General features: G+C 33.9%; 1 protein-coding gene across 1 annotated transcript in view; it reads right to left on the minus strand.

Moving 5' to 3' along the window:
• Positions 1 to 814: 814 nt before the first annotated feature.
• The window catches only part of PCDH15 (protocadherin related 15), a 448,902-nt gene continuing 423,693 nt past the window's right edge, over positions 815 to 26,023 (minus strand). Inside the window, exons 27-28 of the mRNA XM_060189089.1 lie at positions 6,838 to 6,946; positions 815 to 2,202 (exon numbers count right to left, since the gene is read on the minus strand). Of these exons, the coding sequence (XP_060045072.1) occupies positions 1,651 to 2,202; positions 6,838 to 6,946 (661 nt within the window). The 3' untranslated portion in view covers positions 815 to 1,650. The remainder of the gene's footprint in view (positions 2,203 to 6,837; positions 6,947 to 26,023) is intronic.

Genomic DNA, 26,023 nt, shown 5'->3' on the forward strand with positions numbered 1-26,023 from the left:
TCTTTCAACCATACAGTAGCACACACGAGACTGTTTACTAAAATCTGAACAGGTCAATATAATATGTAAAATTTGAAGTGAGTTCCGTCTGAGTCAGGTTCAACCAAATTCTGAATGGTCTTAAATGACACTGTCTTACCCTTCTAACGTGAAGAGAATGTGATACACAGGGAAATGTTCTGAGCCTTCATTATGTTTATGTTAACAGTGAACTACTCTGTTTTCTTTGAAGATAAATTCTTTGATAAAATAGCATTCAGGCTATAATTTTTTTCAGTGTAGTGATTTGTAAATATAAATACCATGTGTATCAAAATACCCTGTAAGTAAAACGAAATGAGATGAAGAGAGAGTCTATACAATGATAAAGTTGTAATCATGGTTTCATGGCATTTATAGGCATTTTGCCTGCTCCATGCTTTTTTGTTGTTGTTCTTGTTCCTGCCAAATCCTTTGTAATAAGTTGTTTTATTTTTCTTCCACCAAGGTCATTATGGCTGTCTGCATAACTTCACTATTCCTGGTGACCACTTCTTACTATTTTTTTTTGTTATGTACCTTCACATAGAGTAGGGGGAGAGATGGGGGAGCAGAGACAAAGAGATAAGTGAGGGAAAGCACAACATTCCTCTAACCCTCCTGAAGCTTCTTACCCTACAGGAACTCCCATGTAGTGACCCAGGACTCAAACCAAGGTGACCCAGGACTCAAACCTTGCAACATGTATACTTTACCCTATGAGTCATCTGCTGGCCCTACAAGTTGTGTTTCTAAGATATATATATAGAGTGACATTAATATGAAACTTCTCTGCTCTTCCACACTGAAGTTGCCATTCTAAAAGTATTATTGTCTACATGGCTCTTTTATTGAGTGATAGTTCTGTGATTCTTCAAATAACTATAACTTTTAGTATTTAATAATTATATATTTGTCTATCTATCTGGGTAATGTTTGTAGATGTGGGGAAGAGACACGTACACCCGGGGGAAATTGCAAATGTCATTTATAAAAATTATACAACTCAGTCTTCTCTAAAAGGTCAATATATGCATTTGTAAAAATCTGAAGAAACAAAAATGCTTTATAATGGATAAGAATGAAAACAGACCTACTGTTGGAAATGAATTACAGAAGACTCCCACATTTACTAGCATTTTTTAATAATTTCATTTTTTTAAAAAAACAGAACAATATAGACAGCAATGGCATAAACCCATTACCTGTAGAATCCTCTAATATAAATTTTCAGTTCTTATTAAATGTAAAATACGTGTACCAAAAAAGACCTCTGTGGAACTTGAGATGGGTAGCGGTCTATGTTAACTGAAAAAATATAAATGATCACTTAGCAATTTGTTCTTGTTTATTAAAATGAAAAAAGGCAAGACCCAACAAAAGAACTCAATGTCCAAATGATATGTTATTTCATGAATTGAGAGTCTTTCAAAAAAGGGTCTGGGAAGAACAGCTCATTGATCACAATGTGACTGCAAATCTGCCTATTTAAATTTTAAAGCATCTTGTTCAAAGTTTTAGCTTCTGTGCATGATATCAATCTCATAGATCCTTTTTTTCAGTGTCCATAAAAAGCACACTTTATTAAAAACCGAAGTAAAAATTAAAATAACATAAAAAAAAAAAAACCAATCATAGCTTTGTCATCGGTATGTGGAGACTGTTCCATGGACCCATCCAAAGTTCTTCGTCATCTGACGGTGTGTGGTCGCTATGGAATTCCAGAGTCTCTGGGATGTTCTTACTGTCTGCCATGGACTCCTGTTCAATTTTGCTTTTTGGTTGATTCCCAAATGACTTCACTCCTCTACTCTCAGTCCCCACAGGGCAGGGGGCAAATGTAACCAGAGTTGGTCTTCTGTTCATATTCTCGGTAGAAAATGGCCCCTTGGAGAACGTGTTCAAGGGGAGATTCTCCTCACGTGTCACATCCATCTTGTCTAGTGTCTTCAGATGCCTCCCCAGTGGAACTGGGGATAAAACTTTTAAGTTATCAGTGAGGCAGGAACGGCGGGTTCTCACCACAGAACCATTCTGTGCAATATATATATTGCCGTTGACATTACTGTGGACATTAGCCTGGTGAATACGGTTTCGTTGACACTCATGTGCACTATCTTCTCCAGCTGAGCTAGTTTCATAGTCTTGATCAACAACTAACTTGATCATTCTTTTTCGAGCCCACTGTAAAAAGAAAAAATAAACAGTCACTATCAAAGGAATTGAAGCAGTAAGGTCTGAACTATCTATGGAATTCAGATAAGGAACAAGAGAGGTAGTGGAAAATATTCTGTCTTTCTTTCTTTCTTTCTTTCTTTCTTTCTTTCTTTCTTTCTTTCTTTCTTTCTTCTCTTGTCTCTTTTTTTTTATGCCACCAGGTTATAAGTGGGGCTTGGTACTTACATAACAAATCCACCACTCCCAAAGGCCATTCCCATACCTTCCTTTTTTTTTTTCTTTCTTTTGTTTAGAGAAAAGAAAAAAAATAAGAGATAGATAAATTACAGATAGATAGACAGATAGACAGACAGACTCCTGCTGTTCTGCTCAGTTCTGCTCAATCACTTGTGAGGCTCCTCCCTTCAGTTGGGGGACAAGAGGATTGAATTTGGGTCCATTCATGGTAATGTGCTTGCTCTCTTAGATGCCACACTGCTCATATCACAAAACAACTTCTTATAATTAATCAGTTTTCATATTAATTCTTCATTAGTTTTAGAGTTTAGAAACTGCTGCAGAGCTAAAAAGTAGACAATTCAGGATGTGATTATGTTTTTTTCATATCACATCCATACTTGACATGAAAAAGTAAATTTTATTTAAGAATCCTTTTCAATATAAGAATATCAGTGTGAGAACACACTATTTTCTATGTTCTCCAGGAGAGTTAACTTGAAAGGAATGCATATGATTATACTCCATACTTATTAATAATTATATTTTCAGTATTCTAGTGATTTTTTACACTTTAATTACTATGATTCCTAGTCCTCTAGTTCTAGTGAAACATCATTGTTATCAAGCATATTTCACTATATTTATTTACTTAAAGTATATTTGATTTTGTACCACCCTATTTGAATGTGTTAGTTTAGAAAATGTTTTTCCATCCTTACAATGTATTTAGTAATATATAAATTGAAACGGGTTACTAAACTCTTCCTTTTAATAAATAACCACAGCACAATGGACATTTTCACTAATTTATTTTTATTTTCCCTGTTCCTGATGCAATACGACTCGGCAGTTAAAAGTAATGAATCAGGGATGGGTGGTGGTTCACCTGGTTAAATGCATACATTAATTACAGTATGCAAGGACATGGGTTCAAGCCCCTAGCTTGAAGCCCCAAAGCTCCTGCATTGATAAAGCTTTATAAGCAATGAAGCAATTACATATATGAATATGAAGCAGTTATATATATATGAATATATATATATATATATATATATATATATATTCATTCCTTTCCTCTCAATTTCTCTGTCCTATATATACTTGCATCCTCTTGGAAGGAACTAGAAGACATCATATTAAGTGAAATAAGCCAAAGAGAGAAGGATGGATACTGAATGATCTCATGTATAGCCAGACTTAATCAATAGGAACAGGAATACAAAGTGAAATGTGGACTGGGCATGGTGTCTAGCGTCAAAGAGGACTCTGGACAATGAGAGGGAGGGACTAGCAGGAGAGGACTTTGGGATGCTGGTTGTAGAGAAGTCATACTGATGACTCGGTGACCGCACTGTAAACATTAATCACCACAAGAACACATTTCTGAAAAAGAAATAAGAAGGACCAAAAAGGAGAAACATTTTCAATGAGTACAATATTTTCAGGGTATATGAATCACCAATGTTTTTTTTTTCCTAAGTAAGTAAAATATGTTTGATTCCCAGATATATAAAGTTATTATAATTTACTTACCCAGGAGAGAAGCTGCAATGGTTGAATTTTATTTTCTTTTTTAACATATACACTCAATGTAAAAGGAACAATAACAACATTTTAAAAAGGTGTTTCACTTAATTCCTGAGATGTGAACATGCCAACTACACGCCTATTTCCTATTTGAACATGTTCACGGTATTGTTATAAGACCTTTGCCAACTGAGAATTTGCATATATGCAAGACTTTTAATGACGTCATTTGTTGGATCTTGTCCAAAGGCTCTATTTTATGAAGAGGATATAAAAACACCTTTTGCGTTTACATGGTCCATGTCAATGGGTAGGAAATCACTTTAAATGCTGAATGTAATATTGCATTGATCAAAAGGCCACTCAAAGTAAATATTGATTAACCTTTTGCATAGTTACTGAATGACTAACATAGGAAAGATGAGTCAGCTTTGCCTCAATGCACTTTATTATAAAAATCTCTGGATAGCATATATATCCACTTTCTCTGGCATGCTTTTCACGTGACCTCATATCAAAGTCATGATCACTTTCCTCCCCCTTGACGTGCCATTTCAGAGAACACAGAGAAGGCACTGCACACAAGAGCATTCAGCACTGCAAAGCTTCCACCTACTGTGTGTAGCCTCTTCTAAAGGGCAGTATTGTAGCCTTCAGAGTTTGCACTGCCTGGAGGATTCTTCTGGTTTGCATTCCGGCTTGTAACATACACTGGTACCTGAAAGCCCCACGGACCTCCAGACTGACTTTCACTGCTACTGCTACTACCACTTGATTCTTCCTCGCTTTCCACACCCCCTTCCATTGAAAGTGACTCAGCACTGCCCTCCTCAGTGGCATCTTGAGATTCCAGATCTGTTGGTTCTTCTGTAGGGGCCAGCTCACTCTCTTCTTTTTCCATGGGGGGTCCTTCTTCTCCCTCTTCTCCCAGTGTGGGTTCTTCTTCTGCTTCTTCAACTGGCTCCTCTTTTCTACCTTTGACTTCTTTAACCTCTTCCACGATGGGTCTCCTTCTTGCAAGGAAAATGTTTTTCCTTGCCTTTTCTCCTTCGGACTCTGTGGATTCAGATTCTTCTGATTCAGGTGTAGAGCTTTCTTCTGCCTCCGAGGGTGTCTCTGACTCAGACTCCTCTTCTGTAGTTTCAGACTCACTGAACTCAGACTCCTCTTCACTATATTCAGTGTAGTCGCTGGATTCCTCTTCTGACTCTACAGTGCTTTCTGTGGCTTCATCTTGATCCAGCGTTAGTTTCAAGTAATCTTTGTCTTGTTCCTCTTCACCCTCAAGGTCTGGGATGCCTCTTCTATCTGCTAACCCTCTAACTTTCTCAGAAATCATTGGGAATATCCTGGCTCTCTTCCATGTTGTGTATGTTGGTTCAGCTGTTGGTGGTTTTTCAATTGTGACAACTACTTCTTCTTCCTCACTAGGCTCCCTAATTTCTACTTTTGGCTTTTTAATTTCCTTTGGCTTTTCCTGGAAATTATGAAAATGCAATTGAAATGTCAGGTGGCAGACGATTCTAATGTGATCTGGTACTACACAAGTTAATAAAACAGTCACACAGTAAGACTCCTACAAGTCAATGTTAAGATTAATCTTCAGGGAGATGGCTTAATGAGAGCTCTAGGTTTTAGAGAACAGTAACAGAATTCTATTCTCTACTGTTTATTCCCACTGCGTATAGAAGTTGTCAAGAAAGAGTACATTATTTTATTTTGTCTTGCCCTTTATAGTAATAAAATCTAATACTTGCTCACTTTTTTTCTTATTCAAAGAGTATTGACTATCATTATTTATGATAAATAATTATTACAATTTCTTTATTTTATCTTTTTTTTAAATTTGTATTATTGAATAAACCTTCTCGTGGTGCATCCTGTGAGTACCCATTTATTGGGGAAACTGACGATCCTTCCTAGCCGACTGAATCCACATGGATCCCAGTCACTTTCAAAGCCAGCAACAAGCAGACATCAGGCTCAACCTGACGCTGTTGACTGGCTACGGAAGAAGGGCAAACGCTAGAAGAAGAATTGAATAGAGACAAATTGAGAGGAGTGGGGGAGACAGAGAGAGGGAGAGACAGACACCTGCAATTCAGTTTCACCACTCAGGAAGCTTCTCTCCTGAAGGTGGGGACCAGGGACTTGAACCTGGGTCCTTGCACACTATAATGAGTGCACTTAACCAGGTGTGCCACCACCTGGCCCCTTTTTATCTTATCTTTACACTGACTGTTTTATATATTTCCTCTAATAAAATATGACTATGAAGAAATTATAGCTGCTTATCTAAATGATTATATGTATTAAACTGTTTTATGATATCTCAATTAAAGCTACAGTGATATTAATTTTTATAACTATTCCAAGTACAAGTAGGTACCTTCATTTATTTTGTATCAGTATAACTCATTTTAGTTTAGACAGAAATGACATCATTCAATAAAATAGTTGGTGTCAAAATTGTATTGTCTCAGACAATTAAAAGATGAAGTCTGTACTTTTTTTTCATAAATTTTAGATATGTTAGAAAATGTGGGGATAAAGCTAGTCATTATTTTGAAAAACACATAGATCCCATTTTAAACAAATAAGCAAAATTACATATATATAGTTATAATAGTATGTAGATAAAGTAACATGGTTTAGAAAATATAAATGCTATGGTGACATATTTCAGTTATTTTAGATGTTCCAAAAGGAAATAATTTAAGTTTATAGAATTAGTTTCCTTCTGTTTAGAAGTGAATTGAGTTTTCAACATTATTACAGCTCCCTGGTAACTGAAGAGGATTTCTGATTTTGGAAATACTTTACAGTCCTTATCAAATAGGGTTAAAATGCTATTTTGAGATTATTCAGCTGAAATCTGTAAGTTAGAGTCCTTACCTCTTCCTCCTCGTACTCCTCCTCAGCTTCTCCAACTACCTCACCGTACTCCTCCTGTCCGGCCGGTGGTAACAAACGGCGACGACTTCCATACTGAGGCATCTCATACCTGTAATAGAAACTTACAACTGTCAACCCTTTCATGCAGCATAGATGAGCTCACATCATGAATGATCTCTGATTTTCTTTTTCTTTTTCATCATTCAGTCAACCAGCATTGATACAATACTAGGTCCTGATAAACTAATTACAAAGCCATAAAGTAAGGACGACAACCTGATGACCAATGATTTTTGCCATTATGGTACCCTGGAACAACAATAAAAAAGAGTCATGTTATTTCAGATTTAAGTTTTGGAAGAGACTAACCTGAAGAGAAAGGTATAATGTTCCTTAATTCTTTAGTTAATGTTAATAGATGTAGTAAAGGCACAGAGTAGTTTCCTTATAAAATAACAGTCCATTTTAAACTAAAGTCACCACAGCAAAGATTGGTTTCATTTATGATCTGTCATGGTATTTCCAAATCTTCTAGTGTAGTTTTAGCAAGTAGTTAAACATGTGCATACAAGTGACTTTTATAATGTTTCCTACTGACTTCCCAAGTATATTTTCTTCTGAATTCTCTTGGAAAAAAATCTTGAGGCTAAATGGTTAAATAAAATGTTCAGCATCTCAGAGGAAAGAATGGTGAATTCAGGAATTGAGCAAATAAGTTTGACTACTATTTCCCATTTAAATGATTTTAAATAATTGTTCTTTTAATTTTGGAATTAGAGTCAATATGGACACAGACCCTTAAGACAGAATTAATTATAGAAAATGATTAAAATTAGTTTGAATCAAACATATAGCATATTTTCAAAAAATAATATGAAAAGACATTTATAAAACAAACACTAGCAACAATAATCACTTCATAATCTATTATCACATATAATATATTAAAATACTAGATTAAAATTCTGAAGATGTACCCATGCTCATAACTGTAATAATCTTGTCCATATTCCTGGCCAGGATCAATTCCAGACTCCATGGATAACTCCTATTGTTCAAAAAGAGAAATTGCATTTGAAACCAAAGATTTATCACTTAAACTAAAAGTCATTGCCATATATTCCTGTCAAAATAATTTGAATTAACAAATGACATTTGAATATATGTAATTTTTCACTTTTTCATACAAGACAAAGTTATCTAATTAGAACTTAAGTTCATCTAATTAAAAGTGAGTAAGCACTAATACCCCAAAGAAACTGTAACAGCCTACCTATTGAGAGAAAATATTTGTATATCAAACATCTGGCAAGAGGTTAATCTCCAAAATATATAAGGAATCATACAACTTGACTCAACAACACAACAAAAAGTAGACAAAAGATCTGCTTATAAGACAGGTTTCAAAGAAGACATAATTATGTCGCACAGATATGAATAAAAGTATTCATCCTTAGTTAGGGAAATGAAAACTAAAGCCACAATATAACATCATTAAAATGAGAACAGTTCACAGCAGAAAGTTTGAAAACAACTGCTAACAAGGAGTAAAAGGAATTATGATACACAATGGTGGAATAGTAAGTTTTTGAAAGCTCTATGGAAAATGAAATGGAACTCATGTAAAATAATAAAATAAAAATGGAAATGCCTTATGATCCTATAACACAAATACTAGGCATTAACCCAAAGTCTATGAACACATCCATTTGAAAGGACTTAAGTACTTATATATTCACAGAAGCACTATTTACAAAGCCAAAATACTAATCAATGAAAATACCCATAGACAAATAACTAGATTTAAAAAAAAAAAAAAAAGTGTGATTAGGTCATGGCAAAGGACTTTCATGCCTGAGACTTCGAAGCCCCAGGCTCAATCCTTTGTAAGTCATAGCTGAGCTGTGTTCTGCTAAAAATGAAACAAACAAAATGTTCTGGGTAATCTACTAATTGGCCACTAGGATGATTTTGTGCCTTTTAGGACAAAGTGGATGGAACTGGAGGTGACTATGGCTTTGTGAAAACTGTTAGGGTAATTAGAGGCAAGTAAGAGAAGGCATGAGTGGCTATTACAGGCCCTCTTAGTATAATGGCACTGAAACCGTGCTGATGGCTGTGGAGAATTTTATACATATTTGTATGTATATTGGTATGTGCATGTTAAGAATGTGTCCTAAATGAATATAATATTGGAAACCAACGTTAAATATATATATATGTGTGTGTGTGTGTGTGTGTGTGTGTGTGTGTGTATGTGTGCATATGTGTGTGTTATATTGATAAACTTGTACTGCAGAGTCATCAAAATAAAATAAAAAAACCTAAAGAGGTTTAAATGAGTCAAACTGGCTTTAGACGTAATACTTTCACACTTTAGTCAATTCAGGTTTAATACATACAGACTAAGAAAATATTCTCAAACTCTTTTCTGTTTAAAAAACAATGTTCATTAATGTTCACACAGTCATTGTTCTCATTCCTTTAGCATGTGAGCTTAGATTTTAGAAAATCATACTTAGTAGCAAACAAAAAAAGGGAGGTTTTAATAGAGAGCTAAATTTTTAATATTATGTTTTTATTGCTAACATCAAAGAAAAATATCATTGACAGTATATCTTGTAAAATATAAATATTGGAATGATATAAATAATAACTTTCATTTTCTGAATTTCTTCAAACTTTGTTTCTGCTTTTAAATGGGAACTTATTAAACACTATGGTCAATATTTTGGAAGATACTGAATTATAGGACACACAAATCATGTTGAACAAATTGCATCTAGTAGTTGACCTTTAAATATTTTTACCTACCAATTCTCTAGTTTGTGAAGATATCACAAAGAAATGGTATATATATATATATATATATATATATATATATATATATATTAATTTGAGTATTTCTTTGCTTGAGTTCCAGTTTGGTAATAATGAATTCTTACTACATATTGCTTTTCTTTAGGAAAGTTAATATTCTTTTGTTAAGAAAAACAAATATATTTTAAAATATGGGTTTACCAAAGGAATAAAATATTTTAAATAAATTACTTTATTAGTTAGTATATAATTATAATTAAAATATATGGATATCATATAATTATCATATAAAATTAAATATATTTTCTCTTTGTAGAAGAATGTCACATTTTGAAAGTCCACATAAACCCAAAGGTAATATTTTGAATCACATAAATATATTAAAGACTTTTTCATAACTCAATTTCTTTTCTAAAATGTTTTTTTAAATTTATTATTGGATAGAGAGAGAGAAATTGAGAGGGGAGAGGGAGATAGAGAGGGAGAGATACAAGGACAGACACCAAATCACCTTCTTTCTCTCTCTCTCTCTCTCTCTCTCTCTCTCTCTCTCACACACACACACACACACACACACACACACACACACACACACACACACACACATATATATATATATATATATATATATATATATATATATATATATGTCATACTGAGTCAGCATCCACTCATTTTGAATGCATGTGAAATGGGCCTTACAAAGTATAATCATTCAGTGAGGTGGAAAAGAAAAGAAAATTGATACCTCTGGTTTAAGGAGAGAAGGTCTCAGCAGTTGTTGTTGCTGCCAATGAAAATTAAAGTAGAAAAAGATTTAGAAAGCAATTCAGCTGAAAAGATGATTGTAAAGAGAAAAAAAAAAGCAATAGCTTAAAACTTTGTGTTGGGGCTAGAGTTCACTAAGAGTTACCAAAATAATTGCTATTTTGACTATGTTGAAACACGACTATAATGTGCTTAGTTAACATCAGAGTGGTGGGAATTGTGTGAAGTTGTACCCCTCCTACCCTATGGTTTTGTTAATTAATCCTTTCTTTAATAAAAAAAAAATAAAAAAAAAACATCAGAGTGGAACACCTTACTTTATAAATATTTGTAATTTTTTTATTTAACTTCACCATTCAGAGTCCTTTAGGTTGGGCAAACACGTGAAGTGGTATTCAGGTACTTAAACTAGGTATTACATTGCTCTTCTCTCTTCTTGATCACACTAAACATAATCAGGTCCACTAGGAAGGATGAAGTCCAGGGAAATTTACTGTCCTGTTTTAAATATCTTCTCAAGTTCCCTTTTGCCATAATGCAGATTGCTTGCCTGCTATTGTAAATATGTTTCCAAGACTATGTATATATTATTTTATATACATATATAAATGTGTTTTATTTCAAAGGGGTTATTCCCAATTTAACACTCACTTATTAACAGGAAACATAGTGTCTGTCTTTTCCATGATAATCCATACTTCAACCTGCTGGGGACAAGGTGTACGATTCACATTTGGTGCACTGAATATTTGGGGGGATATCGTTACCAAACAAAATTTGGAAGCCAGGTAATGGTTCACTGGATTGAGCATACATGTTGCCATGCTCAAGGACTTAGGTTCAAGTCCCCATCCCCACTTTCATGGGATGCTTCACAAGTGGTGAAGCAGTTCTGCAAGTTAGTCTATCTGTCTGTCTGTCTGTCTATCTATCATCTCCCCTGCTCTCCCTATTCCCTCTCAATTTCTCTCTATCAGAAAATAATACATAAATAGAATATTTCTAAATATATTTAAAAAAACACTAGAGGAAGCAGTTGAGTTGAAAATTCCTTAAAGAGAGACCACTGATGAATTAACTTTTTGGAATGACCAATATAATACAATTTGCAGGAGGTTTCCATTCCATGTTGAGCTTGTTAGTTAGGTACTTAAACCCAGGTACTCATTTAAGGGGTGAACAATTTAAAGCAAACTGGACTACTTTTGTTCATGATTGTAATTATCCCAGGCATCCTTAATCTTTGATATCACTAATAACCCACACGAGTTATTCTCAACCCAATTATTCATAAAGTTTTCCACCTTGATTTTCAAATCATTTCAGATGTACACATTGTAAACAATTTGCCGATTAGATCATACATTTATTTCATTCATCCTACAGAATTCAACAGAACCTTAGTAGGTTCTCAGTGATTGACATTTTTTATCTTTGAGATTTCCCAGCTCCATGACCCCAGTGGTGGCACAAAACATCACCATGAACAAGTGCCTGGTTTCAAGCTGCCTGTAGCCACCTGCAAGAGGTGAGAGGGCTTCACAGTTGGCAAAACAATGTTTCAGGTGCCTCTATTTCTCTCTTCTCTGTCTCTCCTCCCACCCTCAATTTTCCTCTGTCCTATCAAATTAATAAATACACATTTACAAAAAAACATAAAGAATGTGTTTTCCAGCCCCAAAGTGGAGATTTGAAAACTGAAAAGAACAAAACGCTAGCTAAAACTACAATTTCTGTGTTATTTCTACAGCAATGGAGACACAAGTTGGGGTGGGTGATCACAGTATTGAGTAACAGTAAATTAGAAGTAAAGTGAGCAATTTATCTTTGCTTACATATTGAGTTACATAATAAACTGAAAATTGCCCCCCAAAGAGGCAGCAAAATAGAAAATAGCTGGAATGTTTATATTTTGTTGAATTAAAACCTGACCTAGTTTTTAAGGAATGCAAATTAATCCTGCCTATGACACAAATATTTTCCTAGTGCTTTGACACAGCATGAATCATAAAACCCTTACCTCTGATGTATAAACTCTCCTGCAAGGCAGAAACAAAGAAAGCAGTATTAAACATCTTGGGTTTTAAGGCTGCTTTAAATGATCTTAGATAAAAGTGTGTAAAATCTGTGGAAAAAAATAGGAAGATATTTCCCCAAAATATGATCACTGTGAAAAATATATTTTATACAAGTATCAAGATGAGAGAATCAAAGTTTCATGCCTATAGTACTAAAATCAATTATTATCCCCTGACCCTCATATCATATGAGCAATCAAATATAAGCCCTCTATTTTACCTCAGTGGTGGATAAGAACACACTTTGAATTTGCTATTATCAAATGGGATAAAATATTCTTCATTACCTCTGCCCTGAACAAGTCTTGATATTTATGAGGTGTTCGTGTGAGGAAAAACATATTTTAATTATATATGATAAACATATATATATATATCTATATATTCCCCAGCACCACCAATAATAAGAACTTAGCAATATGCTGGTGAAGACAAAAGGGGAGGTGAAAGAAGGAAGGAAGGGAGGGAAGAAGGGATGAAGGAAGGAAGGAAGGAAGGAAGGAAGGAAGGAAGGAAGGAAGGAAGGAAGGAAGTAAGTAAGTAAGTAAGTAAGTAAGTTTGGGCAGGAGGGGGAAGGAAAAAGAGAGCTAGAAGAAGAAAATGATGTCCATGGTTAGTATTTTTTTTTAAGAAGGATTTTTGTTTTCATGTTTTCTCTATCAGTTTGTTCTAAAAACAGTGTTTGCAAAATACTCGCTAACCTTTGGACTGAGGAGACAGCTTGCTTGTGTGAAAGAATTGCTTGCCTAAGGCCCTGAGGTCCCAGATTCAAACCACAGGGTGCATTCAACCAGAGCTAAGAAGTGCTCTGGGTGTTTGTGTGTGTGTGTGTGTGTGTGTGTGTGTGTGTGTGTGTGTGTGTGTGTGTGTGTGTAATGTTTCTGTATCTATATCTCTCATTAAAATAAATAGGGGAGGTGCAAGTGATGAAGTATCCAGTAGTGCACACTTGTTACAAGTTGCAACAACCCAGGTTCAAGTCTGCACACAGTTTCCACAAGCAAGGATGTAACTTCAGGAGTGGTGAAGCAGTGCTGAAGTGTCTTTCTCTTTCCCTCTCAATCTCCCATGCCTCTCTCTATTTCTGTCTCTATCCAATAAATAAATGAATATATATTTAGTAAAACTTAAATAAAAACAAATAATTGCTAGCCTTTCATGAACACGCTATTAAAATAGAAGCGAAAAACTCAAGATGAAATGATCAGTTTTTACATACTACATACAGATTTGGAAAGTTCTTGGGCCATAAGTTGCTGAAATATTTCTTGCTTGAGATAGGAGAAATGGAAAATCTTTTCAATGTTTTATGCCACTAAAAATGAAGCTTTATTCTTTATTTACTATTCATTCAGCAGTTCACTTAGATATTAAACTGGCACTGTTAGCTATGCTGCATGGGAATTCATAAACAAAGATTTACTATGAAGAGGTACATGCATAGCTTCAAAAATGCAGCAAAATATTTCTGAAGAAAATCTTTAAAAATCCCAAGGTTGGGGCCAGATGGTGGCACACCTGCTTAAGCGTTCACACCTTACAACACAGGAAGACTTGGCCTCCACCTGCAGGGGGAAGCTTTATGAGTGGCCAAGCAGGCCTGCAGGTGTCTCCCTGTCCCTCTCTCCCTCTCTAGCTCCCTTTTCTCTCGATTTCTTTCTGAACTTTCAAATAAATAAATAAATAAATAAATATTATAAAGACACACACAAGTCACAAGGTATAAGTGGGTATTTTAACTGAGCAATGAACTGGCAAGCCTGAAGTTAATGGTTTGATCCCAGGTGCTGAATATACAAGAGTGTTTTCCCTTGCTTCCTTTACCATCGATCATCATTTATCACCTATCTATCTATCTATCTATCTATCTATCTATCATCTATCTATCTTGTATAATATTTCTGTCTCAGGTAAGTATGGCATAGATAGATAGATAGATATAGATATAGATATAGATATAGATATAGATATAGATATAGATATAGATATAGATATAGATATAGATATAGATATAGATATAGATATAGATATAGATATAGATATAGATATAGATAGAAAAGACATATATATCTTCTGGATAAAGATGTAGAGAAGTGGTAGATTTGTAACTTTGAGGTCTTGTATTTCATAACAAACAATCCCTATGCCAGAGTGATACTACCACTATCTCTTCATCTCTTTCATAGGAAAAGAAATCTTTAAAAAAGTGCAAGGGAGCTAGGTGGTGGTGCACCTGGCTAAGAGTACACACTACAGTGCACAAGGACCTGGGTTCAAGCCCCTGATCCCCACCTGCAGGGGGAAACTTCAAGAGTGGCAAATCAGGGCTGCAGGTCTCTCTCTCTCTTACCCTCTTTCTCTCTTCCTTCCTCTCAATATGTATCTGTCTCTATCCAACAGTAAATAAGTAAATAAATGATTTTTTAAATAAAATAAAATAAGAAAGCACAAGGTTTTCACAAGATAAGACTTTTCTAAAAGCATTTAAGTGGTCATGACACTGTAATATCTACATCCCATAATGACCCTGGGTCCATACTCCCAGATGGATGAAGAATAGGAAAGCTATTGGGGGAGGGGAGGGGATACAGGATTCTGATGGTGGGAATTGTGTGGAGTTGTACCCCTCTTATCCAATGGTTTTGTCAACGTTTCCTTTTTATAAATAAAAAATATATAAGTAATTATACTGAAGAAATGTTTCTCTAATGCCCCCATCATATTTTACTTGAAATAGTTCTCTGCTGAGTTTTTCCAGAGGGCTTACATACTTCTACCATTATTTATGAGAATGATAATTTGTCATTTTAATGTTACTTTATTTTTTCTTTTATACTCAACTTGTGCCTTTTAATTTGGGAAGCTTTTATAAGATTTAAGTGACAACTGAGTGACAGATATAATATCAAATTCCCAAACAACATTAGAATTTTATTTTCTAGGAAAATTAAACATCCTCTTTTATCAACAATATTTACTATAAATGTGAGAAAAGAAAATATCAATATATTGCTTTATACTGTCTCTATTAACTTTTTTTTTGCTACTTTTGATTTGATTAATTGTAGTCTGTCTTAGTTGAAAGACAAAACATAACTTAAAAGTATACTCTGATGGGGCTGGGGAGACAGCATAACAGCCATGAAAAAAGACTGATATTTGAGTCTCTGAGGTCCCAGATTCAACCCCCAGATTCCCTCTCTCTCTTAAAATAAAATAAATACAATACATTTTTAAACTACACTATGAAATCATTACATACAATTGTCTGTTCAATTGATACAATTTCCTACTGACCCATCTAAAATAAGCTACATAATATTTACACATTGTATGGACTTGATTTCCATTGTAGAATATTTGTTTTATATAATTCCTATGTTCTACAGCTTACTTAAAATATGTATGGAAACCCACATATAATTTCTAATTGGTTATCCAATAAATTAATTTAAATTAATTGATTTTTTAAAAGGCAGAAAATTATGGTTTTCATCTCAAGGCTGACACTCAGTGTTTGTTGGCTAAGGGCTTAGAGGGAGTGCATTATTTTGGTTTGTGTATTCAAAGAACAATTACAAAGTTCATATAGAAAATAGTTTGACTTTTACAGTTAAGTAAAGAACCTCTATGTGCTAAAGACTAAGTTAAATAAAATGCATGGGTATAGATGTTTCACTTCAAAAATACAAACACTAACAACACTTAGATTATACAAATACAGTCGATTTTTCTTTTTTTTTTCTCAATATTTCTTTATGCACAGTTTCTGTACCCAAGAATTCCACCAAGTGTGGATTGGAAATATATATTATGTGTGAGACTTCCTTATGGTTTTGTTTATAGTGAACTTATACAGACTCCCCACTCTTGTGACTCACACAGCATTTGCATAGTATTTGAAATGTTATGTAATCTATAAATGATTTAAATTACATGGGGTTATGTGCACAGCATATGCTAGTAAATCAATTTATATAAGGGATTTAAGCAGCTGTAGATCTTACATATATCTATGGGGGTCATGAAATGAGTCTTCTCTAAATGCCAAAGGATAATTGTACAACAAAAGTGCCGTAAGATAAAGCAAATAATGATCAGGGAGAATAAAGTTTCATATGCATAATTACTATTTAAATTTCTTATATCACTAGGTAATAATGTAAATATTTAATTTCATGATTTTCTAAATAATTATCAAAGAATTTCACATTTCCAAGAAATGTATGCAACTAACTTTAAAAAAAATCACACACTCATTTTAAAGGCTTACACAGTTATGAATAATACCTTGTCAGAGTCTGCCAAATAGCACAAGTTCTCATGCATATGACCAGCTGCCAACAAAAACTCCAACTGAAGTTTTTCAGTGAAAGAGAGAGAGAAAAAAATCCATGTTCAAGAACCCCAAGAAAGAACTCACTATTGACTTGGATGAAAAGAATCAGAAGCAGCATTGATAATGAAAGTAATTCAATTTACAGATTGTTTTCCATGTGATATTGTCATCTAAGAATTCCAGACCAATCTATTAAAAAATGTAATATAATAAAAGAGTTAAACTATCCCTTTGAAATAAGGTTTTGGAGGAATAATACCTTTTGTCAATATAATTGCAAATATAAATATCAGTCAATACATCTGCTTATAGTCTGGAATTATGCTCTTTTCTAAAAACACATATTTTATAAAGTATTAAAATTTAGAGGGAAGTAAATAATTTACTTATATTCAAAGTGGATATATTTTTGTAAATAAAGTGTATTTTATGTGTTACATGGGAGGAAATAACTTCATAGTCAAGTGTAGATTTCATTAACAGACTAGAAAGACAGTAAGTAGCTTAACTGATCTATTAAGAATTAACATCTTGAACTCTAAGATATAAAATCAACACAAGTATAGAAACTTCTTATAATGGCATCCTTTTCTTGCCTATAGGAGAACCATCTTTATCATAAAGATGGTGTTTCACATCATTCTTCTTGATTTCTACTTTAATACTTTTTTTGACACCTGCAAACTGGCTTCACCACTTGTGAAATGACCCCCCTGCAGGTGGGGAGCCAGGCGCTGGAACCAGGATCCTTACTCCAGTCCTTGAACCTGTGCCATGTGTACTTAACCCTCTGTGCTACCGCCCCCCCCCCTTTTTTTTTTTTTACCAGAGCAGTGCTCTGTTCTGGTTTATGGTGGTGCAAGGGATTAAACCTGGGACTTCAAACCTCAGACATGAGAATCTTTTTGCAAAATCATTATGATATTTCCTATCATACCTCAAATTTCTTATGTTACTGATATACCATAAGATAAATTTGGATGACTCATTCACAGTAAGTAAAAGTAGTTAGGGTTAATAACCATGTCAATAATATACACTTCAATAATGTACTTTTCTAAAAATTTAATAGACAGGCATGTTTTATAGTACTTATAAGCAATGGAAAATATTTTAAATGTTGATGGATTATATAGCAGTAACTAAGATCAAACTACATAAACCTTTGTAGACTTTTATTTAATATTCTCTTGATGAATAGCTGATTATAATCTCTTTATAAAACTGGATCCAAATATTTTATAGGAGGATCTTATGATTAAATGGCCTAATAATGAGGACAAGCAAAACTAAATAGCACTTGAAACATCTGATAATGAAATGTCTTACAAGAGACAATAACTCAAGATTTATTATAATTATAAGGAAGAGAAAGTAATGCACAATAAATAATAAATGAAGTAAGACAGCATTGGAAAAAGCTTTATCTAATAAGCATACTAGTAAGAGGAAAGGAAGCCAGAGTAAATGATATTCTTTAAGAAAACAGATAAATGCATCTTCTAGAATCTGGGATTTATAGGGGAGATATAATTATGTCTATGATACCCTACATTTTTGATACAGAGCATTGCACTTTGATGGATTTGATTTTAACAAATACATAGGGTCAAAGAAATAACCTACAATTTTTTTTTAGATTCTTTGTAACAGTCTTCTTTTTTCCTAGAACACTCACAGAAGGCTATAATCTAAAAGTAAGTGTAAAGTTAATGCATTAATGTGATAAACAAACATAATTTCAATGGTTAATTATATGCCCATCTCTTCCCACTGAAAAACATTGAAGTTACTTACTTTCAAAATAAATGTAGACAAATAATGCTACTTCGTAGTTAAGAAAATTAAAGTAAATATATAATATGAGTTAGTTATGATGAAGTTAATAATCTTAATTTTAAAAGGAGGAAAAACAGCATTGCATTGAGTAAGAGGAAATCAATGGAATCTTCTTTAATCTTCAGATTGTCTCCACTTGAAGATTAGGGTCAACAGCAACAGAAGACTTGTCCGATTGAACTAGAACATAGCAATATTACAGTGCAGTAGATTGACCATGAGATTGTCTTTCAATTCCCTCAACAACATTGGGTAAATTCTCCCGGCTCTGTTCAGATATCATTTCCATATTTGTCATCTTGGAAGGGCCACTAGTTTGTAGTTTTGAGGTATGGGTGGGTGGATGATTTTTTTCTATTTGACTGTACATATTAGCTACTGACTTTTCAAGTTCTGCTAAATTTTTAATATGTTTAAGGATGCCTTTTGGCTCTCTTGGAGGATCCACATTACATACAGTCGTTGGTTTTGAAAGCTTTATCACAGAGGACTTCATTTCTTTTTCAGGAGCTATGTTGACAGTATGTTTAACAGCTGGTATACAAACATACTTATTAGATGGAACTGAAGTTGAAGCCAGTGGAGTAGGAAAAGGAGGAGGTGGTGGAGAAAGGATGGGAAGTGGAGAGAGTAGCGGAGAAGGAGAATAACTGGGAGGAGGAGGAACAGAGAGTGGATTAAGTGGAGGAGGAGGAAGAGGCGGAGGAATAGAAGGAGGAGAAGGAGAAGGAGGAGAACAAGGGAGAGCAAAAGAGGTCAAAGTAATAAGAGGAGGTGGGGGTGGAGGAGAGGAAGGAGGTGAATGAGGAGGAGAGATGTTTGGTGAATGGGGAATATTTTCAAAAACGTTCCTTTTGGTTTCATCAGTCAACATTTGAGCGGCTCTCTCTCTCTGAAGGACCAGAGAACTTAAAGGAGAAAGTTCCAAGGAACAGTCAGTAGGAGAAACGATGACACTGGACTCGGATTTGAGTCCCACAGTTCTTGAAACAGTGGGCAAAGTGGAGAAGGAGGATTCAGACCAAGGAGAGGAAAATGTGGAGGCTGAAGAGAAAGATTTTAAATGTTTTCTTTCTTGTATAGTCAGTGATTCACTTTGCCTTAATCCTGCTTTTTCTATTAAATTGGTATCTTCAGCTGCAGACAAAGAATCACAACTAACTCCACTGTTTGAATAGATTCCAGTGTTTTCATTTGCTTTTTTCTGCCTATTGCTATGCCATTCCTTCAGATCTATGGTTTCTGGCCTGTTTGGAAATTCCCACCTTGATCTCTGAGGTAAGCACAATGTTTGATTCCACATCCTTGGAATATTTTCTCTTGGGTACCTTAGAGATTCATTCTTGGCTTGTGTTTCTGGTACAAATGAGTCTATAAAACCTGTCTTTAGTGAAAAGTTTGAATGTGTTGACCTTTGGTCTCTATTTTCCTTGTAAAGTACATTGTGGGTATTTAAAGCATCTTCCTCAGATAGGAGTGGGAAGCTTCTGGCAGACTTGGACTGGCTGCTCTTAAGGGATCCATGTATACGAGTCTGCTTGTAAGCCTCAACAGTATTGGCAGTAAAGGGCATCTCAACTTGTTGAAGCTTCCTGTCTTCAGAGATTGACTTATTTCCCCTGCTTTGTTGAAAATGGTAGAGAAGGAAAAGACTTGAAAGAAAAGAAGATAATGAAGTGTAAGGAAACAGGTCGTGGTATAGCTTTTAAGAGAAAGATGTTTCACTTATGGGGTTTCATTACTACTTCAAATTAGAAAGACCAAACACTAATCTACTGAAGCAAGTCATATGTTCATGCCCCCCCACCTCATATTTTAAAGGTTGAGTAGGAAAACTGTGAGTGCTATAAGTAGCATGAGAAATTATCATATCTAAAAAGAAAAAAAAATCATCTTGTATACTGGGTTATTTGTTAAAACAGGAAAAAGTATCTATAACCACATGTAATAGTTCTCTCATTTGTAAATTACAAATCTTCAAATTATGAAGCAGAGTTTTGCTAAGTGCTCTTATATTTCTTGCCTTGGGTGAGAAGGATCTGGGGCTGACACTTTTCAGTGAATGAAGTGTATGTGTCTGGTGCAATATTTGCCTGCTATCTCTCACATAAATATTCTGATTAAGACCCTAAAATTGTGTCAAACATGTTTTACTTCCTACCTGGATTAATACCTTTATCCAAATATTTTGCTACTAAGAAATATGAAGATGGGGGGGGTAGGTGGTGGCCAACCTGGTTAAGCACACTTTACAGTGCACAGGGATCCAGGTTTGAGAACTAGGTTTGAGCCCTGGTGAAGCAGGTCTGCAGGTGTCTCTCTGTCATTCTCTCTTCCTATTTCCCCCCTTCTTCTCAATTTCTGGCTGTTTCTATCAAATAAATAAATAAAGATAAAGGAGTCGGGCAGTAGCAGAGCGGGTTACGCTCATGGCGCAAAGCGCAAGGACCAGTATAAGGATCCTGGTTAGAGCCCTAGGCTCCCCATCTGCAGGGGAGTGGCTTTACAGGTGGTGAAGCAGGTCTGTAGGTGTCTCTCTCTCACCCGCCTCTCTCCATTTCTCTCTGTCCTATCTAACAATAACGACATCAAAAACTACAACAACCATAAAACAAGGGCGACAAGAGGGAAAATACATATAATACAAAAAATTCAAAATTCTTGTTCCTGTACTAAAAAAAGAAATACGAAGTAAAAATTGTATACCAAGAGTATCATGCTAGTCTCCATTGGCAATATGCATTTTCAGTTTTGTTTTAATAGTTTACTAAATTTGAGGCACGCTCACTGATATTTATGTTTTGCTCATTTTATCCTAATGTTCTGTTTCTCTTTTTTATTTCTATTATGGTAACACTGGGAAGCAATGTCACCTCTCTCAAGTTACATGTTATCATGTCCTACCCCCACCCATAACCAACGTACTAATATTCCATCTCCAAGGTGCATTGGGTGGCTTCTAGTTTTTCACTCTTAATTCTTCTTTTAGTAGTTTCAGTTTTAGCTTCAGAAGTTCAGCGTTCTTGGACCAAATAGTGGCACACTCAGTTAAGCATGGATGCTACCTTGTGGGAGGACTCAGGTTCAAGACCCTAGTCCCCACCTTCAGAAGGAAAGCTTTGAAAGCAGTGAAGCCTCCATCTCTTTCTTTCTTTCTTTCTTTCTTTCTTTCTTTCTTTCTTTCTTTCTTTCTTTCTTTCTCTTTCTCTCTCTCTCTCTCTCTCTCTCTCTCTCTCTCTCTCTTTCTCTCTCTCAAAAAAAATGTTTAAAAAATTGGTTTCAGGATAGAAACAAGCTGGAGGTATGGATCAACCTGCCAATACCCAGGTGCAGCAGAAAAGCCATTACAGAAACCAGAACTCCTACTTTCTGCATCTCAAAAGAATTTTGGCCCATACTCCCAGAGGGATACCCAAGAGAGAAGTTTCCATTGAAAGGGATGGGACGTGGAAGTCACAACTGTTTGAAGTTGTGCCCTATATTTATCCTGCAATCTTATCAGTCAAAATAAAATAAAACATTAAAAACTGAAAATATATAAATACTCTTTGTTTGAGGTAAATGTACTCTCCTATCTGTAACAAGGTCTACAGAAGGCTATGTACCAAAATATTTGCTAGTCAAGAGGATCAAAGCCTAGACAAAGATGGGAGGCTCTCATTGGAGTTCAGAATCACAACTGAACTACTGCATTTATTCTAGATTCTTTTAAAACAATTTTAATATTTATTTTATTTATTCCCTTTTGTTGCCCTTGTTGTTTTATTGTTTTAATTATTATTGTTGTCATCATTGTTGGATAGGACAGAGAGAAATGGAGAGAGAAAGGGAAGACAGAGAGGGGAAGAGAAAGACAGACACCTGCAGACCTGCTTCACCGCTTGTGAAGCAACTTCCCTGAAGGTGGGAAGCCAGGGCTCTAACCAGGATCCTTATGCCGGTCCCTGTGCTTTGTGCCACCTGCGCTTAACCCGCTGCGCTACAGCCCAACTCCCTATTCTAGATTCTTGATAGAGCACTCTTTCTATTTCAATTTTAGGCTCAGTTGTAAATATCATACACTATATAATAAGAACATAAACTATTAGTAATTCCTTTGCATATTATCTAAAATACATTTTAATCAGGGCTCAAATTAAGAGAAAATACATTATAGTCATATAGTTTTGATATGAGTGAAAAAAACCTGATGCATAAACACTAAGCCATGTGACTGTGAGTCATAAATAAAATTAAAAGAGCATTAATAGTGCTCAGGTAAAAGGATTGATAATATTCTACCAGAATGATGGTATGACCTGTGATTTGGAATTAGTCCTTTCTCATAAAAATTAACAGATTTACTTTTACTGCTGCTCAACATCTACTCACAAGACAGAAATGAGTAAAAGGTTAGTATTTTTAATAAAATTAAGTAACCACAGTGAAATGTTAGGAGAGTAAATGAGGCAATAAAATAATATGCAAATCAGAATTCTTACTGTGTCATTTTGCAAAGACACAAACTAAAAGAGAGAATTATTATAGGTGGTCTTAGAATACCAGGCATGACTGAAGAATTCAGAAAGTACACATAATTTGGATTAGAAAGACAGCAAAATCTACTTCTCTTGATCTCAAAAAGTCATTTAAAACCGAGCTTCCCTGTGTCTATCATATGGCTTTGCATCAAATTGGACTTGGGTGAATTTTTTCTTGGAAATAGCTATCTACATCATTGCACCTTATATTTCTTATTTAAGTACATCTATAAATTCAGAAAATTTTTAGAAAGAAGAATTTTGAAATTCTTGTCTGAAGGTGCATGTATAATAACTGAGAATAACTGTTTTAAGATTATGCCATTTTAAGATACTGAAAGAAAATGACTATATGAAAGTTATTACTGTCTTTTTAAAGTCAGTGATTCTGGTAAATGATGACAATGAATCTATGTAGAGGAGCACATCTAATGAAGCTCTTTGTATAAAATGATATTAATTACTTACTTATGCCTATGTATCCACAGGTGAGAAAGAAAATGTGATAGAAAAAAAGAGTTTAACTACAGTTAATTTGCGATATCCTGATAAAAAGACAACAGGAACTAGTCTTTATACAGTTAAGTAATATGCAGATATGTGATCTCTTTACATCATAAAAATAATATGTAATAAGGTTTTCAATAACATCATAGGGTACTAAGTTGGTTGTCTTATCATATGAAGTTATATTTCAACTATTATTCCCATACACAATATTCATCTCTATTGAATTTGATGACTTCAATCTTACAACAGAAATTTTAAAAGAGACTCTAAAACTCACATTAATGTCTTAATTGAAAAATTATTTGATCCAGACTTATTTCTAAAGAAGGTATAGCTATTACTTAAAATAAACTTATCACACTGTGGTGAGTATTCCAGAAAAATTGCTGGATTTATCAAAACTTATTTTCCAAAAATTACCTTTATTTTCTTTTTAAAATATTCAATAATAATTAATTTAGAGTGAGTAAATTTTTTAGCAACTTATAATCAAAATCCTTAGAAAATATTTGAACATATAAGTAAAGCATTTGCTAAATACAAGATAATTAAATATGTAGAACTCTAAACACTTAAACACATACTATAATAATAAAATCTTTAAGAAGTCTACCATAATTTTCAAACAATAAAATAAATAAAAGTTTACAAATAATAAAAAACCACTTAAGTGTTAGTATTTGAAAATTATCAGTATTGACTATATTATTTCAAGATAATATTGAAGTTTACCTATCTTGCTAAATAAAAACAAATATATATTTTTACTAATTTGGTATATGAGCACACTTAGCTTGATTCACAGGTCTTCTATGGTTTCAATAAAATAAATAAAAGTTTACAAATAATAAAAAACCACTTAAGTGTTAGTATTTGAAAATTATCAGTATTGACTATATTATTTCAAGATAATATTGAAGTTTACCTATCTTGCTAAATAAAAACAAATATATATTTTTACTAATTTGGTATATGAGCACACTTAGCTTGATTCACAGGTCTTCTATGGTTTATAAATGCTTTTTAAATTTTTTTTTTTTGCTAGCAAGATCTGATAAGCATAAATAGAATCAAATCATATTGGCTCAATTCCTACATTCACCAATAGTTCAAGAAGAGACCACAATTTTCAAATTATAAAAAAGAATATTATAATTAAAGCATGAATACTATATTATTTTAGGGGTACAATATCAAATATCCATTTTTAAATTCAAACTTAAATAGCACCTTCATATTCAATATATGACAGTAAAATCAAGTCTCATATTGTAAAAAAACATTTAAACATGACCTTGTTGGTACTTTATGACAAATAATAATGCATCTCTTAAGACATTTTCACATTAAAAATATTTTATAAGACTTGAAGCTTGCTTTATTCCTGCTAGTAATTGCTAGTGTAACATAGTAAAGCAGTATGGTTTACTGCCTCAATGATACCAATTTCTAGTAAGTAAAGTATTTACATCAATCATAGTAAGCATTTTACATTATACTATCATTGTCTGTTTTGCATAGAGATGAAATGCAAACTACTCACTCTTGAATATTTTCATTATTCTTATTATATGTATTTATTTATTGTATACAGACAGCCAGAAATCAAGAGGAAGGTGCTGACAGAGAAAGAGAGAGAGAGAGAGAGAGACCTGTAGCCCTGCTTCACCACTTGTGAAGCCTTCCTCCTACAGGTGGGGAGTAGGGGCTTGAACCAGGGTCCTTGTGCATCTTAACTTGTGAGCTCAGCCTGGTGCACCACCATCCAGCCCCTCTTAAACATTTTTAAACATAGACTGCTTAGACATTACCAAGAGAAAAAAATGTTTATGAGTTTACCGTCATTATAGAAGCACTGACAGAAACTACTGCGGGGGTGGGCATTATGTGGAAATGTAGTCTTGTCAATATTTCCATTTTATAAATAAAAATAAAAAATGGAAATAAAATGTTAAAGTCTCTCAAAAATTATAATTTTGTGGTTTATTTTTTTGAGGTTCCAAGTAGTGTAAATAATAGTGTATATCAAATTATCATAGTTGCCTCTTTTAAGAATAATATATTAAAGACATATTCTCTAAGTTTCTGTGTATTTAGCATTTCTTTGTTTTATTCAGCATATAACTGATAGATTTTATGACATCCAAAAATTGTATATTAAAAAATCTGCTAGTATTTGTTTTTGATTAACAAACATGAATTTGCTCTTGATACCAAACTATAAATCATTGTTTTAAATTTGTTTTCTTCTTCTTATATCCTATGAAAAAAGATGCCAGAATTTACTGCTCAGCTGGAGGGGAAAAATAATC

Source organism: Erinaceus europaeus, chromosome 1 (assembly GCF_950295315.1).
Source record: "Erinaceus europaeus chromosome 1, mEriEur2.1, whole genome shotgun sequence".
Classification (NCBI taxonomy): Eukaryota; Metazoa; Chordata; class Mammalia; order Eulipotyphla; family Erinaceidae; genus Erinaceus; species Erinaceus europaeus.